The sequence below is a fragment of the Equus caballus genome, chromosome 31, assembly GCF_041296265.1.
Source record: "Equus caballus isolate H_3958 breed thoroughbred chromosome 31, TB-T2T, whole genome shotgun sequence".
Classification (NCBI taxonomy): Eukaryota; Metazoa; Chordata; class Mammalia; order Perissodactyla; family Equidae; genus Equus; species Equus caballus.
The window spans coordinates 13,141,818-13,160,487 of NC_091714.1; the positions used below are offsets into that span (position 1 = coordinate 13,141,818).

The window sequence follows — 18,670 nt, forward strand, 5'->3', positions numbered from 1 at the left end:
ACGATATATTTTTTTGGCTGGCTAACAACTTTCCCTTCAAGATTGATGACTAATCCAGATGAGCATTAGCTAGCTTTGCAAATATGAATATTACATTTCTGCAATATATAACGCTAAAAGATACCAATTCATTATGATTCATTTTCCTCGTGAAGCTGAAATATTGCAGTCGCATTCAAAGAGAAGTGAGTTAAACTGTCACTATGTCATCCAAAATATAAAGTGAAATAATTTTACCTTAAGAAATTTAAAATGAGGAAAGCTTAGGCGCAGAGCAGTATTGATACAAAGCATTGAAAATGAACAGAACATGCAGATCCTACTTTTTTTAGTGTCTTGTTGCTCACACCGAGACGCACTGTTCTACCAATGGGACCTGGGCCTCCCTCAAGCCAACGGGCTCTCCAGGATGCACGCACGACCTACAACCCGACCCTTGAAAAGGAAAGTACGGCCCGGCCACTCCGGGTGTGTGCTAGGAGGGCTTAGAGAGGGAAAGTAACTGGAGGCGGCCGTTTCGGGCGGACCCGCCCCCTCCCACGAGTTTCGCTGGCTCCTCGGCCCCGCCCCCTCTTTTATTCCGAGAGCTACGACCGGAGCTGAAACTTTGTAACCCGAGCGCGCACGCTCTGCCCTGATCCTGCCCCAGAGCGACCGAGAAGGAGGCGCAGAAGGTGGGGCGTGCGGGCGGGAAGGCTCAGGGACGCCAGCGCACGCGGAGCGGGGACCCGGGGAGAGCTCGCCGCGAGGAGGAGGAGCTGGAGGGGGAGCGGAGCGCGCGGCCCGGGAGCCGGAGGAAGTGATCCCGGCCGTGGGCGCAGAGTAGCAGCCGGGCCGGGAGGGTCCCGCGTCGAGCCGAAGCCAGGGTCTGGGGTCGCGTCCCCGCAGCTGCCGTCGCCCAGGAGCAGCAGCTGTGCCCGGGCTCCCGGCGGCGGCGCGGGGAGGAGGAGGAGCTGCAGCTGGACGGCGGCAGCTGGAGGAGGAGCCGCACGGCTGTCCCGTGTGCCGGGGAGAGGGCCGCGCAGCCCTGGCCGAGTGGCGCCGGGATGACCCGCTGACCGCGGCCATGCAACCTTGACGGGGCGCTCGGGCGCGCGGGGACAAGCCGCAGGGCGCGCTTTCCCGGGAAGGGGCCGCGGGCTCAGGCAGCAGGACTTGATCGCCGATTTGTAGCCCAGCGGGGAGCGAAGCCATTTACCATGGAACCCGTGACCAAGTGGAGCCCCAAACAAGTGGTGGATTGGACCAGAGGTGAGCGGCCTGGGGGGCCCGGTGTCTCCAGTCTCCGGAGATGGGGCGAACGGGGAGCTGGGGTAGGGGGTGCTCAGCGGCTCCTGCAGGCGAGAAAGCGTTGAGGGCGCAGCGCGGTGACAATGCAAACTTCTTCGGAGTCGCCTGTTCACCCCTAGCTCTTGTGCCTGTTTTCCGGGGTGCGGGTTGTGGCGAGCCGAGGGGAGCCCCATGTTTAACCCGGGGATGAGGGATGGCCTCTCTTAGGGACCGTGAGGGTTGGGGGTGTCGATCTCAGGACTGGCTGGGGGGCTCTCCGGGGCGGGGGCGCCCTCCCTGCCGTGCCTGGGTGCGGTGCCTGGCGCCCCGGCTGCCCGTCCCGGAGCGCAGAGGCACAAGGCGCCTTTGTGTGGTGACTCCCCTCGGACCTCGTAAATGCCGCCTGCCCGGAGCGGTGCGCATCGTGCCGAGGCGGTTGGACAGGTAAAGGGAGACTCCGGCGGCTTGCCGAGCCTCTGTTTTTCTTGGAAAAGGCGAGAGAGCTGCACGAGTGCCAATACTGAGGCATTCGCGCCGGCGAGAAACCTTGAGTCAGATTCCCCGGGACTCGGTGACTTTTGCTCCGGGAAGGCGCCAGTACCCCCGGTGGCGCTGCATTTTTAGGCCACATTTAAACCCTGGGAAGAAGAAATGTGTTTTGAACCACTCGCCTGAGTTATGCTGTATTTGGGATGAGAGAAAGCAGCGGGTGTGGTGGTAATGGGGGTCGAGCAGGGGTAGAAGCTTGTCCTCTGAGCTGTCACCCTTAGATTTTGGTACCTTTCAAGCTTTGGAGCAAAAGGGCATAGAGGTTCCTCAAGCCTCTTTGTACTGTTCTAAGGGAACGAGTCCATCCAGAACACACAGTGGTTTCATGGGTTCCTCCCTCCCAGCTCAGCATCTCTCTGTTTCAAGTCACTGTTTTTTTCTTTCTTCTATCTGCTCTTTCAGGTGAGGAATGGTGTCCCTTCTCAATAATAATAACTAGAATTGTATAGCGCTTTACAGTTTGCTCAGAGCTCTCTCTCTGTTATTGCCCTTGGCATCCCAGTAAGCCTGTGAGGTAGGTAAAACTGGTAAGACCAGGTCATCTTTCAACCTCTCCCACCCATGGCTGCGACATAATGAGCACCGATCATCTCTACATCTCATTCCTCATGCCTGCTTAGTGCACATGGACCACGTGCAGCGGGATGTCCTGGGAATACGGGATGTATGGGTTGTGTCAGTGGGGTATGTCTGACCATTTCCTGCTCCTCTGGGATGAGGGAAGGGATCCACTCTTTTTCTGAGAAGAGGTTTGTCCAGGGACCAAAATTTCCTGGGCTCTTACTTAAAATGAAGCTGAAAACAACAAATACTTGTACGTTGGATGAAGAGTAAATGGCATTGTCAGTGCTTGGCACAATACATTACCTTAAAAGCTATAAATACCCAGACCCAATTTTGAAAATGGGGTGTATTCTCCCATTCAGGACACTACTGGATTCCTCAACTAGCAACTTGCTGAGGCTGAATTAGTTGATCTGTTTTACCTGTATGCCCATCATAGAGGCAATTTAAGAAATTGATGGTTTCAGCAATTTTTGGCCTCAAGAGCTCCTCTGTCCGATATGGTAGCCAATAGCCACACGTGGCTCTTCAGCCCTTGAAGTGTAAGCTGTTCAGAATTGTGATGTGCTGTAAGTGTAAAATACACATACATGTGCAGACTTGGTATGAAAAAAAGAAACTAAACTATCTCAATTTTTTTACTCGTCTCCTGTCGAAATGAGAGTATCTTGGCTGTATAAGGTTAAATAAAATTTATTATTAAAGTAAACTTCACCTCTTTATTCTTACCTTCTTAAATATGGCTCCTAAAAACTGAAAATTGCATGAGGCTCACATTTGTGGCTTGCATTGTATTTCTATTGGACAGTACTACTCCAGAGTAGGGAAAGGGTTACAATTTATCACTCCTTGCTTTTCCTGATCCTCTGCCAGCCTACTTGATAATGTACAACCAGAAAAATTGTAACAGGCACACGGGAAGATTATGGAGTGAGATCTTCACACCTGCAAGATTTGTCTTTTTTTTTTTGGTCCCTCTTGGGACTGAGGGAGAAGTGTAAATTTACATCCTGTTATGTTTGTTTAGCATTTAAAAGGAAAAGCAGATTAAAATGCTTTTGGTGTCCCATTGCCTTAACGTTCTGACTTCGTTGAGATTGCTTTTATCTAGGGAAAGTTTCCTACTGACCTGAAAGAGCAATGACGGGTGCTTCGGTATCTTGGTGTCTGGAGCATTAGTTACTGACTAGGTTACATACCTGTGATTATCACGTGGCAACTTTATACGGAATGCTTGTGCCCTTTTGGACCCTTAAGTACAGCGTCACAGGATGACCTGGATACTTTCTGTGTTATAATCTAGAAAAGGTACAAGGAAAAGTGTGTGGCTAACTCTTAGATGACAAGAGGCTACATTCTCCCAAATTGCGTGACACATGACTTGAAGATTTTTTATAGTAGTGATGTGAACATATTGACTTTTTAATTAACTATTGACTTATGCAAACTTGTTTGCTTATAGGACTATTTTTAGCTGTCTTTGCTAACCTCTCCACCCAACCCCCATTTTATAAATACATCCTGCTGATAAAAAGCTCTTCATGTAGACTTTGCCACCCTTGATATTGCCTGAGTATAGATATGATGATTATGGGCGCTGCAGAAAGCCTTAGCTTTAAAACTATCTAACCCTGGCTACAATCGACAGCTTGCTCTGTGTTGATGTTATTAGGCAGATGCCTACATTAGGAAAAAGACTCATGTCTACAGAATGAATTAATTCATCTGGCTTTTACTGTTATTATTTTTTTATTATTATAATTTTTATTTGTATTAATCCTTACTATACTGTGACCAATTTTATCATAATATTAGTAAATCCTAAGTGTTCACAATGTGTCGGCACAGGTCTAAGCATTTGCAAGTATTAACTCATTTGATAGGCATAACCACTCTTTGAGGTAGGAAATATGATTTCCATTTTGCAGTTGAGGAACCTGAGACACAGAAAGGCTAAGTGCCTTGACCACTGTCACACAGCTGGGAAGTGACAGAGCAGTGTTTGACCTCAGGCAATATGGCTTCACTCTATTCCATCTTCTCAGGAGGTTCTTGCCAGGGTCCCTCCTAGAGGACTCTCACAATCTTCACCACATTGGTGAATAGACCTTTAGCATTCCCGTGATGTGAGATATTAATATCATACGTTAGTGGAGGAGAGGCACCTGGTAATACGTGTGCCTTATCCTACATATTGGGTATATGTCAGGAAAGTTATTTGGAAGTCAAATTAATTCATACTTCATGGCACCTTGCCTTTCAAATGACTCAGTCAAGGCTCTTGCAAGGCAAATGACCTTTTACAACATGTATCAGGTAAGAATAAGGTCAGCCGCACATAACCAAAGACCCAGTTTACAGTGGATTAACCAATGGGAATGTTGATTTTCCCTTGTAAAAGAAGGCTGGAGATAAGGAATTCAGGACTATATGGGGGCTCTGTGGTGCTGTCAGGGGCCCAAGCTCCTTCTGTCATCCTGTTCAGCCATTCTTAGCATGTGGCTTAGCGTGTGGCACTCATGTTCATACTAATGCCTCAGTGCAAGATGGTTGCTCCACCTTCAGGATCACTTTCCTATTCCAGGCAGGAGAAAGGAGACCCAGCGAGGACAAAAGACTGGTGGTAGCCAAGTCTTCCCCTTTAAAGAGGTCCCTAAGAAGCTCCATCAGGTGACTTGGCTTACATCTCAGGTGCCAGAACTGTCGCGTGGCCATCTCATGCTGCAAGGGAGGCTGGTTGCTGTAGTGTTTGTTGAGTTGGCCCTGAAAAAAATTTGAGTTTGTTCAATAAGGACAAAGGGGAGAATAGATATTGGTAGGCAGCCAGGAGTGTCTGACACACAGTCATTTACATGTACTGATTTTCATAGATCAGTTCTCAAAGTAGGACACATGTCACAATTTCCTGCTTTCATTCAGTCTGTAGGTCAGCCCTGTTTTAGAAATAGTGTTATGTTTTCATTCCTGTTAAGTTTTCTTGGGTCAAAACCTTAACTTGCATGAGGTCTTTGTCTCCAAGCTTGATTTAAATATTAAAAGTTGCATTGTAAAAAGCAACTACCCAAGCTATGCTTGGCTTGCTTTCAGGCCTTTGGGGAGTATTGTCAACAAGGAGGAAGGGCCATTGGTTTATCCCAGCAACCTTGTCTGTCTTGCCCTTGGTCGTTGATCAGCCTAGAATGGGCAAGCTCTCAATAAGTGTGTTGTTGAGTGGGCACATCTATAAAACCAGCTTTAGTCCCAGAACAGAAGTCTCTCTGCCAGTTTCTGGCGCTGCTAGCGTGGGTAACATTTCCACATCACCAACCAAGAGAAAAGGGGGCTTTCTTGCTTGAGGTCTGAGCTTGTGGGATTCAGGGCGTTTGTCCATTCTCCGTAATCTGATCATGGTGGGCACTGCTGTTTCCCTGTGATGTCTGTTAGTATGTGGCACTCACCATTTTGGTCATGGAGGGACTGGAATTTCCACAGTAACTATAGGGATCTGGTACATTGTAGGTCACCTGCAGAGTAGCACCTCGCTCTGTTGGCCCGTCACACAGAGGTCCCTTCTTTTTGTAATCCTGCTTCCAGTTGGGTTATGTGTTTTCCTTTAGCCTCTCTGGTCACTGAAGAAGGGAGGTCCTTTTCTTTTGGCAGTTGTGACCATCTGGCTGTAGGTCAAGAACTTTCCTCTTTATTCTACTCTCTTCCCAGTTCTGTTCTATCTCCTGGACTCCAGCCATAGAGTTTTCTTAATCATAATAATGGAAAAACATTCATTGAAGCATTTATTTTGTGTCAGACGCTGTGCTAAGTGCTTTATCTGGACTCCCTCATTAATCCTCGGAAAACCCAGTGAGGTGTACCAACCGTTAATAGCCCGTAAAGACGAGGAAACTAAAGCAGAGAGAGACAGAGTATTTGCTCAGGGTCCCTTATTTATGGGTCATGCTCTTAAATGCTCTCCTCTCCTCCATCACATCTTCGCTTCCATGGCTTGTACCAGGCACTGGAACTTAGTAGTGGGTGTGGGTTCTGGCATCCGACTCTGGGTTTGTGTCCCAATTCTGCTCCTGACTGTGTGGTCTTGTGTAAACTCTCAGTAAATTACTACTCCTTATTTTTATTGCTTCCTCTCCTCTTTTATCCTATAGCTCCAGGACGTAATCATTCTCCCCGAGCAGTCACGTCTGTCATAGGTTGATTCCTACCATTCAGGAGCACCAGTTGGTGCCAAAGAGGTTGCCCTGCTGTTTGCCAACTTCCAGGAGGATCCTGGGCAGGACTTGCATCTGGCCAGGAAGGTTCTTCGTTTGCTGACTGATAGATACCTGTTGCCAATATCATGAACCTTCTTTGGGTAAAGAAATTCAAACCTTATTTTCTCAACTTCTTTCTTATAGCAACTGGACTTCCAGTGGGCATGGTATTAGGACTGGCTGTTGCTTTGACTGCTGACTCCTGTCTGGTTCCTGGTTCATGACCAGCAGCATCCGTATCACCTGGGAGCTCGTTAGGGATGCAGAAGCACAGGCCTGTTGCATCAGAATCTGCCGTTTAACGGGATCCCCCGGGGGATCTGTGTGCCCGTTCCAGTTTGAGCAGCCTGCTTTAGCACGCAGCTGCAGACACCTTTCACGATCCACTGGTGGGTCCTGCTATCTGCTCTGACGTGGGCTCGATCTATTTTTTTTAAGTTCTCCAGTGACGACACTTAATTTCAGGATGCTTGACTTGGCTGCTAAAGCAAAAAAGCAATCTCAGGGCGTGTGCTTATGTTTATAAGCACCACCTAGCAACAGCATCAGGTAATTCTCAGTAAGCTAAACGAGACATTTCCCCTGAGATTTCTTGCATATTTCTTGGGACTTGAAGAGTTCTCATTACAGCCTTTTTTTTTTTTTAAGACAAGTGGTAAGAAGGGAGTTATGGGGTGATCAGTGGGCGCTGTGGTCCTAATTTCTTCTCAGGATCCTCTGGTGGACTTTGGGGGTGAGATGAGTCCTTGGCCAGTCACACTATCCTATGGTCTGGGACTTCTTGGGGTTCATCACCTTTAGCTGGTTTTTGGGCAGATTTCATTGTTGATGGAAAAAGACACCGAATGTCTTTTCAGGAATAAATAACCAGGGCAATTCTCAAAATCTGAAAGTATGTGTCATCCCAAGGCCAGGTGTCTCAGTTCTGTGCCCATGGAGACTGGGAGGTGACCTCTCCGTGCACTTGTATGCCTCCCTTTCTGCCTTCGCATCATTTCTTAGAGCTGCGAGGGCCTTTCCTCTCTGTCTTACCACTTTTGCCTGCATTTTTGACCATTCTTCGCCTGTTGTGTTCTAGCTCTGGGGTGTTCCTGTTCTCACCTGGCTTTCCCTTTCCTCTCATTTTGTGCTCTTTCTGGAGTTTTCACCACCGTCTTAGCCGCTAACTAGGCTTTTAATGAATAAAGCAAGTTTTATTTAATTTGTTCTCATTTGATTCTTTTCACAAGCCCGAGAGACGCCCAGTGAAGGCATCTCCTTTGCAGCTGAGGACATTTTGACTTTTGGATGTTAAATGAGTTGTCCAAGGTCAAAGGCCAGGATTGGGACCAGATGCCACAGGCTTCTGTCTGTTGTTCCGTCCAGTTCCTGGTTCCTCTGGCCAAGGTGGATGCTTCTAGTTCTCTCTGAATTGACGAGTGTGGGAAGGGGCGGCTTCAAAGACCTTTGGACTTTGGTGCTTCTGATTGTGCCCTCAGCATTTACACTCGTGGGGTACCTTCCTTTCCTTTTTTCATTACACAGTTTAAGCGGGACCCTACATATTTGAACCTGACCTGTTAGCCTTTGAGACTTACTATCAGTTATCTATTTTATTGTAGTTTGTTAATTGTGTTGCGTTATTTCAGAATGCAACTCAGGAATGGAATGAATCATTTCTCTTTGTTGACTCTCTTAATCTGATTTTTATTTTGAGTATCATATTGCAATTTTTTTGTCCATGTGATACAATAACATTTCTTATTTGGTAGAATCATACACACACACACACAAATACTTTAACTTTCTTAAGCAAAACCTGCAATTTTTGTGGCCCTGTTTTCTGCCTGTCTTTGACTCTTCACAGCTTCTTCATTTTTTTCTTTTTTGAGGACGATTAGCCCTGAGCTAACATCTACTGCCAATCCTCCTCTTTTTTGATGAGGAAGACTGGCCCTGAGCTAACATCCATGCCCATCTTCCTCCACTTTATATGTGGGATGCCTGCCACAGCATGGCTTGCCAAGCGGTGTGTAGGTCCGCACCTGGGATCTGAACCAGTGAACCCCAGGCCGCCAAAGCGGAATGTGTGAACTTAACCGCTGCACCACCGGGCTGGCCCCCACAGCTTCTTTATTTTAACTGCTTTGGGAGAGAACATCAGGCAGCTATAGTGAACAATACAGAGGCTTTGGAATAAGTTAGAACTGGATTCAAATTCTGTATCTGACACTCACTGGTTCAAAAGCTTGGGAAGTAACTTATCTTCTCCAAGTCTGCCTTAGTTTCTCATCTGTAAAATGGGGCTGATAATAACCAACTCACAGGGTTTTAGTTAGAATTAAAAGAGGTGATATAGGGAAAGCACTTTGCTTAATGCGCGGCATATAAATGTTCACACACTTATTATTGTTTAATTCGTAATAAGGCCAAGTAATATAATTGGATTATTTTTGCTTAATTATTTAATGGTAGTCACTTTTCACGTTTACCAATAATTTATGACAATTCCATCCTCCTCATTGGTATATAGGCAGCGAGTTAAATCAACTTCATTTTCTGTCTTCTCATCATTTCCTTGGATACTTTCCCCTCACTTCCTCTGAGGACCTTGTAGATCTAAGAGGAAGGTGGTTTCCCAGAAAGACTAAGTACTAGCTCTCTTGGAAAGGGCTTACGAAGAACACTTAGGCAGATGACAAATTCCACCCTGTGGTAAAAAGAGAGTTTCATTCATTCAACAAATAATTATTGACGATGTCCTGAGTTCCAGGTGTTGTTCTAGTGCTGGAAATCCAGCTGTGTTCTACGTGCAGGGGTCCAGCTGGGTCCTTGCTTTAATATGGTGATTGTGGGGATGACAAACAACTGTAGCAACAACCACCACCACAGCAAAACAGATGAACAGGAAAATGTCTGCTATTGATAAGTGCCAAGAAGAAAGGAAAGCAGAGATGTGAAGGAGAGTGACTGAGTGGGGGACTTCTTTGGTTGGTGTCATCAGGGAAGCCTCTCTGAGAAGATGACATTTAGACATGAATGACAAGAAGGAACCAGCCGTTGGAAAATTAGGTGGAAGAGTATTGTAGGCAGAAGGAACAGCTAGTGCAAAGGCCCTGAGGTATGAATGAGCTTGGAGTGTCTGAGGAATGGAAGTATGGTGGAGTCATGAAGAGCAAGGATGGCGGGGTGGTGGTGAGTGGAGCTGGGGTGAAAGAGATACACCAGATCATGTAAAGTCTTATGAGTCTTGGTCAAGCGTTTGCAATTTTTTCTAGTTGTTATGGAAAGCAGGGGATGACATGAGCTGATTTGGATTCTTGGGGCAGAAGGTAATTTAGGAGTCCAGCTGGAAGGCACTGCCGTGTTCTGGAGATTCTGGTATCTTGGACTAAGGTATCGATGGCTCCAGTGTTTGAGAAGCTGAGTTCTAGGTACAGTTGGTTCATTGACAGCTTCACCTCCAGATAATTTTAAAATTATGTTTGAAATTGAGATGTATATTCATTTATTCTTTTTCTTTCCCTGCCAGGGTTAAGAGAACCGCCTCCTCCCTTCATGCAGGTTACGCTCTTGTCATTTGAAGGAGAGAGGCGATCTCTCTTTTCCATTCCCGCGCTTTGCTCGCATCATTGTTCTTTCCTGGCGCGATTTGCTGGGAGCTGCAGTTTCTGAAGCTGCTTATTCATCGATGAATAGGGTTATTTGTGAAAGTGGACTTAGCCTAGTTTGTTTTCTTTGACATCAAATGGCTGATTGCAGTTTTTAACCTGGGATCAGAAGGGTAAACACAGTGGTGTTTATTAGAACAAAACGGTTCCTTCGAATGCGGGTCAGGAGGTTGCAAAAATTAGAAAGCTTTCTATGTGAAAATCTTAAAAATATTTGAGTCAAAAGAACTAGTAGGTAGATGTGATTTAAAATATTTTGTTCCGCTGACAGACTATCCTCATTTTACTTTAGAAAATAGAATCACCATGCTTCTGGTTGAATAGATGGCATTTTGAGAAATTTTCAACAGGTGAGAGTCAAACACAATTTTTTAACACTTGATGCATCAGTTAACAGGCGGGCGTGAGTGGGAGAGAGTTGAACGGAGGTGGGCTCATATCAGAATAACCTGGAAGCTTGCTACACACACCTGATATCACCCTCCCCTCCCCAGGGAGTGTCTCAGCCCTCTTGGAGGAAACCCCCTACGTGTTATCTGTCAGAAAAGGCGGCGATTATGATAATCTGCATCATGCTTTCCTCAGGAAAGCCTTTTAGTGAAAGGAAACATTCTATTTCCTATTTTCAGAGATTTGTAGCAGAGGGGAAATTCAGTGCTTTTGGGTTTAGGAGTGGATGTGTGTGTGTGTGTGTGTGTGTGTGTGTGTGTGTGTGTGTGCATGCATGCATGCGCTCGCTTCTGTTTTCAGCTTTAACCCCTGTTAATTGAACAGTCTTTCGTGTTCACAGAGCGATTTTATATGACGATATGTTAAAGAGAATCGGGGTAAAGGACTACCTGGAATGCGATCTTTGGAACAGAGGAGAGCTGGTGTGTAGAGTGGTCCAGAGTTCATGTAACACCTGCTGGTGTTGTCAGCACTGTCTTAACAGGGATTCCAACTGGAGTCTTAACCTAGCCGTGAGCAGCTGACACGACTGTGAGTAGTGTTTATGAATACGCCTGTCTACACCAAAGCCTAAAATTGTTAGTAATACACATTTGAAAAAACACAAAGACTCCTTGCTAGTGAGACGTCTAGAGACATAAGATGTGAAGTGCTTTGGTTGGAAGTGCCCCTAGGCCAAGCTGAGGAACCTTCTAGAATGCTGATGTGTAAAGAGAGACCCTTTTTGGAGGTGGAGAATCTCTTCATTCTTATTCGGCACCATCTAATCGGGACACTTAAGGAGCACCTATAAATGAATGGCGGTTGTGCCTGACTCCTGACGTTTTTAGACTGAGATTTTTCAAGAAATTCTTTCCTGGCCACATATATGTGGTGCTTCTCAACATCTTGTCACTGTTGTCCTTGGACTTCCTTTTTCAGCATCAGCATCACCTGGAAACTTAGACATGTGAATTCTCAAGTCCTGTCCCAGACTCACAGAACCGGAACCCCGGGGGAGGTTCTCAGGAAGCCGCGTCCCTCGGGCGATTGTGGTGCCGGCTAAAATCTGAGAACCAGTGGTCTGTGTCACTCATGTGGAGCATACAAAAATAAGGGAGGCAAGGCAGACTGTCCCCCGTAAGTCCCGTCTGTAGTTGGTCTTTAGCCGATAGATAATGATTGCTTAGGAAGGAGAACTCTTCTAGGAGGGACAAGTTACGTATTCCACTGGGTGAGGTAGTGCACCTAGGTGTGTCCGTGTCCTTTCCAGAGTGGGCAGGGAGGGGTTACAGCTGCTACCCCCCTGGGCTCCTAGCTAGCTGCTACAGTCTAAGCCCAGGGGATGCTTCTGTTGTGCACCTCCGTGAGCGCTCAGCGCCGGGAACGCAGAAGGAGGGCAGTGTTTGACAGTCTGCAGGGACCTGGTTGGGTTTTGTGTAGAATATCCAGGGCTTGCTCTAATAGAGGAGCAGAATGTCACACCCCCTCCTTCATTCCGTTTTGAGAGAGAGTGGCTAGTTCTTCTCGCTTACTGAGCACTTTAGGTTTTGGCTTTGAACAGGGCATCCAAATGCAGAGAGAAGGGAAGGAAAGAAAAAGCGGAAAAGAGAAATACTCAGAGTGGCAAATACCTTGCAGCTCAAGGTGAAAAGCTCTTTGGTCTTAGTACACGGACATGGCATCGGTGTGGGTGAAGTTTGAGAGCCCCTGCAGTTGACAAAGGCTGAGAGAGTCTGACATTAAAAAGAAACTACAGAAGTGAACGCTGAAGACCAAGAATGGCACGGAGACTTGCAACAAGAGTTGCAAACTCAGATGCCAACAGGAGACAGGTGGGCAATGTCAGAAATTTGAAATTTGGGTCATGTGAGACAATAGGGAGTGGTGGAGACTGTAGCAAACCCAAAGACACATTTACTGCTCAGTTTCTGCTGACTCTGGACCTACCGTTTTCAGATCTTCTACTTTTTGATTTTTGTTTTTTTTTTTAAAGATTGGCCCTGAGCTAACATCTGTTGCCAGTCTTATTTTCCTTCTTCTCCCCAAAGCCCCCAGTACGTGTATATTCTAGTTGTGAGTGCCTCTGGTTGTGTCAGGTGGGACGCCGCCTCAGCGTGGCTTGAGTGGTGCCATGTCTGTGCCCAGGATCCGAACTGGTGAAACCCCGGGCCGCCAAAGTGAAGCACATGAACTTAACCTCTGTGCCACCGGGCCAGCCCCTGTACAGAAAGATTTTATGTATCACTTGAAATAGGGCAGATTCCCCAAATTTCTGTGCTGGTTGGTTGGGTCCTGTTTGAAGCAGGAAGGTGTCAGTTGACTCAAGGTCTTTCTGTCTTCATGGTGCTCTGAACTGGGAAACAAAACAAAGAAAAGCACTAACTTTAGTACCTAAACTGGAATAGTACTCAGTCGAAAGTACAATCTACGATTTCATAAGAAAAACTATGGAGTATTTTGACCTTTCACTTGCTTTGTAAGTGAACAGACCCCCCCCCCCACACACACACATACACAAGTATACAGACTATACACATACATGCATATATGTTCCTTATAGATGACCTTTGTTAAACCTTCATTAGATTTTTATTTCAACTATTAATTCTCTTTTAAAAACCCAAAATGAAAAAAATTTATAGATTTCCTTTTTGGTACCAATTACTCTGCTTCGTGCTGGGAACAGAAAGATGAGTTAGATGTAAATGAAGCCTGTGGTCACGAAGCTCCCAGTCGGTCAGGAGGCCGCAGTTAGCAGGTGGCATTGAGCTGCTCTGTGTGCTGGGCCCTTGCTGTGGCTTTTGGTGGCTTAGTCAGTCCTCACGATGCTTATTTGACAGTGACACTTTTATTGTCTTTATTTTAGAGTTCAGGAAGCCAAGCCCTAACCCTCCTGAGGTTGCGTAATTGGTATGTGGCTTTGAATCCAGAAACACTTGATTTGAGAACCTGACCTCTCACCTGGCTGGTCTTTGGTCCCAACATAGGTTTGGCCTGGTAATAAGTTTCAAGGACAAGGAAGAAACATGTATGTTATTAACAGTATGGTTTGAATTGATCTACTTAACTTTAACCTATAATTTCACCACTCAGTAAAAAAATTCTAGAGAAATTCTTTTCTCTTTATCATATTTGACTGGGCTACAGTAAATGGGAAAAGAGGGGGTTTAAAATATATTTAATGGGATTATGTAACTTTTGGATAGTCACTTAATGTTTTTAGGTTCTAGTTTTCTCATAAGTTAGATTTCTGGGATTGTCTGAATGTGTATTTTAAAAGACTAGAAGGAAATAAATACATCACAATGCCAGCGTTGGTGTTCTGTGGGTGATAGCATTAGAGATGGCTTTTATTCTCTTGTTGGTACGTACCAAGGTAAATGATTTTTCTCGTATTCAGAGCTATGACTACTTTCTGCTTGGCTTCTCATCCTCAGCTGCTTGGGAATCAGAAAAGCCACAAAGGGCAATGTGGGAGAGAATATTGGACTCACTTTCCTGTCTTTCTTTCCAGGATCTTGAGCCATCAAGTCCTGGCAGCTGTAGTGGCCTTCCAACTGTTACGTTCCAACTTCTAGCCTGTCTGTTAGATTTCTTTTTCAGTCTTGTCTGGTTGGTTTGATGCATGTTAATCCAGCAGAGCCAGATGTATCCCGTCACGAGGTCTGGAACTTAGGGTGTCGGAGCTCAGATTTTAGTGGGCATAAGAGTCACTCACTACAAGGACCAATGACTCCTGGGCGACTTCCAGAGAGTTTGCTAACGTAGGTGTGTGGTGTGGCCCTGGGAGCTACGTCTTTCACAGGCAGCCCCGTACATCTTTTCCAGATGGTCTGTGAACCACAGTTTGAGAGGCACTGACTTTTTTTTGGTAATTTTTTACTTAGTTTGACTTACGGGCTGACTTTATTTGTTTTTGTTGTTTTTTATTTATTCTTTTTTTTGAAGAAGATTATCCCTGAGCTAACATCTGCCACCAATCCTCCTCTTTTTGCTGAGGAAGACTGGCCCAGAGCTAACATCTGGAGAGGCACTGACTTTTAAGAAGTTTCTTCTTAATTCACTGAATAATGGGGAAATACTACAGGGGTTTGAAAGGAAGCGTCTTGCTGACAGAACTGTGGGAAGTGGGGAGGGCTATGAAGGGAGGGTGGTTAGGGGCTGAGAGACCAGCTCTGGGAGGCATTTGGGGTGGTCTCTCAGGGAGAACTGAAGAGGCCTGAGCTAGAACAGTGGCGTTGGGAAGGAGAGGAGGGAAGAGATGCCGAGAGAGGCACGGCCCACGAGCAGCCTGGAAGCCTTGGCAGGGTCTGAATGTGAGAGTGGTGAGAGGGGGACTTCACTGTCCCAGTTTTGTACCTGAGTGGCTTAGCATGACAACACTGTTAAAAATGTATTGAGGGGCCGGCCTGGTGGTGCAGCGGTGAAGTTCGCACGTTCTGCTTCGGCGGCCCGGGGTTTGCTGGTTCGGATCCTGGATGCAGATATGGCACCGCTTGGCAAAAGCCATACTGTGGTCGGCGCCTCACATATAAAGTAGAGGAAGATGGGCATGGATATTGGCTCAGGGCCAGTCTTCCTCAACAAAAAGAGGAGGATCGGCAGCAGTTAGCTCAGGGCTAATCTTCCTCAAAAAAAAAAAAAAAAGTAGTGAATTCTGGGAGGAGCTGCTTTACGGGTTCAAGCGTGAGCACACCTTACTTGTACCAACCTCAAAAGCTGTTCTCGTTTGTCAACGATACATCTTGCATGGCACCAACATCTTGGCTGATTCAAACCCTTAAGAAGACACAGAGCTGTCTCTTATTGCAGCACTATAATTGTCTCATGTTTTAATGAGGTGTAAATAGCATGCATCTTGGCACATGAGATGTGTTAAAATAGGAGAGTGTTAGCTAAAATTCAGGTCCTCTAACTTGAGTGCGAAATGATGCAATATACATGAGTATGACACCCAGAATTATTCCTGTACAGTGCATTCTGAGACACAGAACACAAAACGAACTAGAGGGTTAGAGTCCTGCAGGACAGAGTGTAAATGGAGGTAGGAAATCAGTGCTGATAAATGCAAAGTGCGTCTTGCAGGACTCCCTGAAGTCTCGTCCAGTGCTTTGTGAGATGAGCAGTTCTGGCTAACAGGTCTGGCTGCAGTTGCTCTGTGGGTGGGTGAGCTGGTTCTCTGAGATTAGTGCCTTCTTTGGGTTGCCAAAGCAAACCTGTGAGTGGAAACACCAACCGGAAGAGAGCCGGGTGTGTAGAGCTCTTCCAGGGCCTGGCATGAAAGGGAGGGGGTGGCGGGTCTTTCCTCCACAGGCATGATGTGGCCCATTTTCTTACTCATCGTTGGTCCAGCCAACCCTCAGAAGTGGATGTGATTTCCCTCAGGTAAAGGTAACAGATTCTTGACTTCACAGGATCAGCTATAAAATGAGAGCTGATTTTTCTTATAACATCTTCCCCAGTATTCTGCATGGCTGACCTTTCTATGAAAACTGGTTACTTTCTCACTTATGATTTTTAAATTAATACTAACTCCACTTACCTGATATCCCGAAACGAGGCCGCTTGTCTTTCACATCAATTTTAGGTCTGGAGACGGTTTTCGGTGAAGTGCCGTATGACAGAGACACGTTAGGAAAAGTCTCACTCTGACCGTTTGCACTTAACTCACTCTTAGTCTGTTAACTAGAGTGCCCTGTTAACTGGCGCTTCCACCAAGTCTGGTGGGGGTTGAAAGTCACCATGCATTCATTCAACAAGTATTTATTGAGTACCTACTGAGTGCCAGCTACTGTTCCAAGAGCTGAAAGTACAGCGGTGAATAAAGTAGATGATAGTTCCTGTCTTCCTCAAGCTGATAGTCCAGTGGGGGTGGACCGACAATAAATGGAATTCGCAGCACAAAGATGTGGTCCCTGCTGTGGGGAAGGCCACAGGTGGATGCCGGAAGGGAGTGGGGATGCAGTTTTAACTAGGCTGACCAGCGAAAGATTTCAGTGATCAGTGCTTCTAGCAGGTGGAAGAATGGTCTTGGCCAAGGGAAGAGCAGATACAAATGCCCTGAGACAGGAGAAGGCCCAACACGTGGAAGGAGCAAGGAGGCCAATGTGGCTGGAGCAGAGTGAGTGAGGGGAGATCAGAGAGGAGAGGGGAGGCCAGATGGTGCAGAGCCTTAGGGATTATTATATATATTTTGGCTTCAGTTTGGTGTTTTGGGGAGCCATTGGAGGGTTTTGAGCCAAGGAGTGATAACAGATTTATGTTTTAAGATTACAGTCGTTGCTGTGTTGAGAAGACTGAAGGGGCAAGAGTGGAATGCTATGGCCATAATCATTTGAAAGATGATTGCTTGGACCAGGTGTTAGCTGTGGCCGCCATGAGAGGTGGCCATGTTCTGGGTATTCTGAAAGGCCAATAGGATTTACCGAGAGGTTGGATATTGGTGTGTGAGGATGTCCATCAACTGTTTGGCCTGGGGAGTGGGAAGGATGGGCTTGCCATCCACAGAGAGGTGGAAGAGTGTGGGAGGAGAAGGTTGAGGGGAGGCTATTCACATTTAGATTGACAGTGCCTATTAGTCTGTGAAGAGAAGTAGGTAGTTGGGTATGTGTCTCTGAATTAATGGGGGAGGGTGGGACTAGATAGAAATTAGGCGGCCGTTGAATCTTTGAGACTAGATGATGTCATGAAATGAGTGAACAAAGGGAAACAAGAGAAGAGAAGAAATCTGGGGCCTTCCAACTTTGAGAAGTCTGGGTAGTGAGCAACCAGGAATATTGCTGTGAAGTTGTTACCAGTAAGTAGAAGGGAAACTAGGAGAGGGTGGGGTCCTGAGGCCAGTAAGGGGAGGACAGAGAGTCGACCAGTGTGTTTAGCTGTGTGAAGGATGTTGGTGAACTTGACAGGGTAGTTCTGGTGGGTTGAAGGGGGCGAAAGTCTGAGTAAATTCAAGAACCAATTCAAGAGTAAATGGCAGAATAGGACTTGCTGTCCCGAGAGGCCACCCAAGTTAAAGCATCTCCCTGAATGAACACAGCGCTCTTGATTCGCAGTGGGACTTAAGTACTGAATGCATTTTATTTTAGTTCTTTAAGATGTGTCGTCAACTTTTGGAATAGGTAACTGTTTGGTAACTGGATATTTGATAAATCGGGATATGTCATGCCCTCCTGTGCTGGATAAAAGCGCACTGCAGATTATGCAGTCTCTAACTCTAATACTAACAAAGCCATTCATTTAGAGAATGACTGTGCCGGTGGCTTCTATAGTTAAGAGTTACTCAGCAGAAATTCTGTCTGCATTTTTTTTTCCCACATTTATTTGGAAGACTAGCTCTCTACCTGAGTTCTGTGTTATTCCATAGATTACTCATTTAGGTAGAAAAGATTTGTTATGGACAGATCCAAAACCTTGGAAGAATTTCTTATTGCTGATGATTTGCCTTCATGTATGATAAGACTTATCTGAAATATTCAGAATGCCATGAAATCGTATATAAATAATGTCTATTACAGCCCGTACATGGAAGCCATTTGTTAGCAGGAAAATTGGTGCAAATAGAAACTAGCCAACTTTAAATGTAACTCATCCAATCTTTATTGAGCACCTCTCATTTGTAGTGTTCTCTGCTAGGTGCAGTGAACAAGACAGGCCCCTGTGTCTTTGGCAGCTTCCATCATGTGGTGTACACAGACAAGTCCACAGGCATTTAAGTACAGGGCATCCTAGCAGCGCACAGGAGGAGTATGTAACTCCAATTTGAAGGGAAGCAGCATAGAGGGCTTCTTGGAGGAAGCGACGTCCAAATCAAGACCTGTAGGATGAGCAGGAGGTAGCCAGGCCTAGAGTAGGGGAAATAGTATTAGGCAGAAGACTAGGAGGGAAGGGAGAGGTGGCATTTGCTAACAACAGAAAGAACTTGGTTGTGTTGGATCTATTATGAGGTAGAGTGGAAAGAAGTGAGGC

The 18,670-nt window shown here is 46.1% G+C and overlaps 1 protein-coding gene across 1 annotated transcript in view; it reads left to right on the forward strand.

Annotated features, from left to right (window-relative positions):
- The first annotated feature begins 575 nt into the window (after window positions 1-575).
- Window positions 576-18,670, forward strand: part of CNKSR3 (CNKSR family member 3) — an 86,126-nt gene continuing 68,031 nt past the window's right edge. The window contains exon 1 of the mRNA XM_005608170.4: window positions 576-1,251. Within this exon, the coding sequence (XP_005608227.2) occupies window positions 1,200-1,251 (52 nt within the window). The 5' untranslated portion in view covers window positions 576-1,199. The remainder of the gene's footprint in view (window positions 1,252-18,670) is intronic.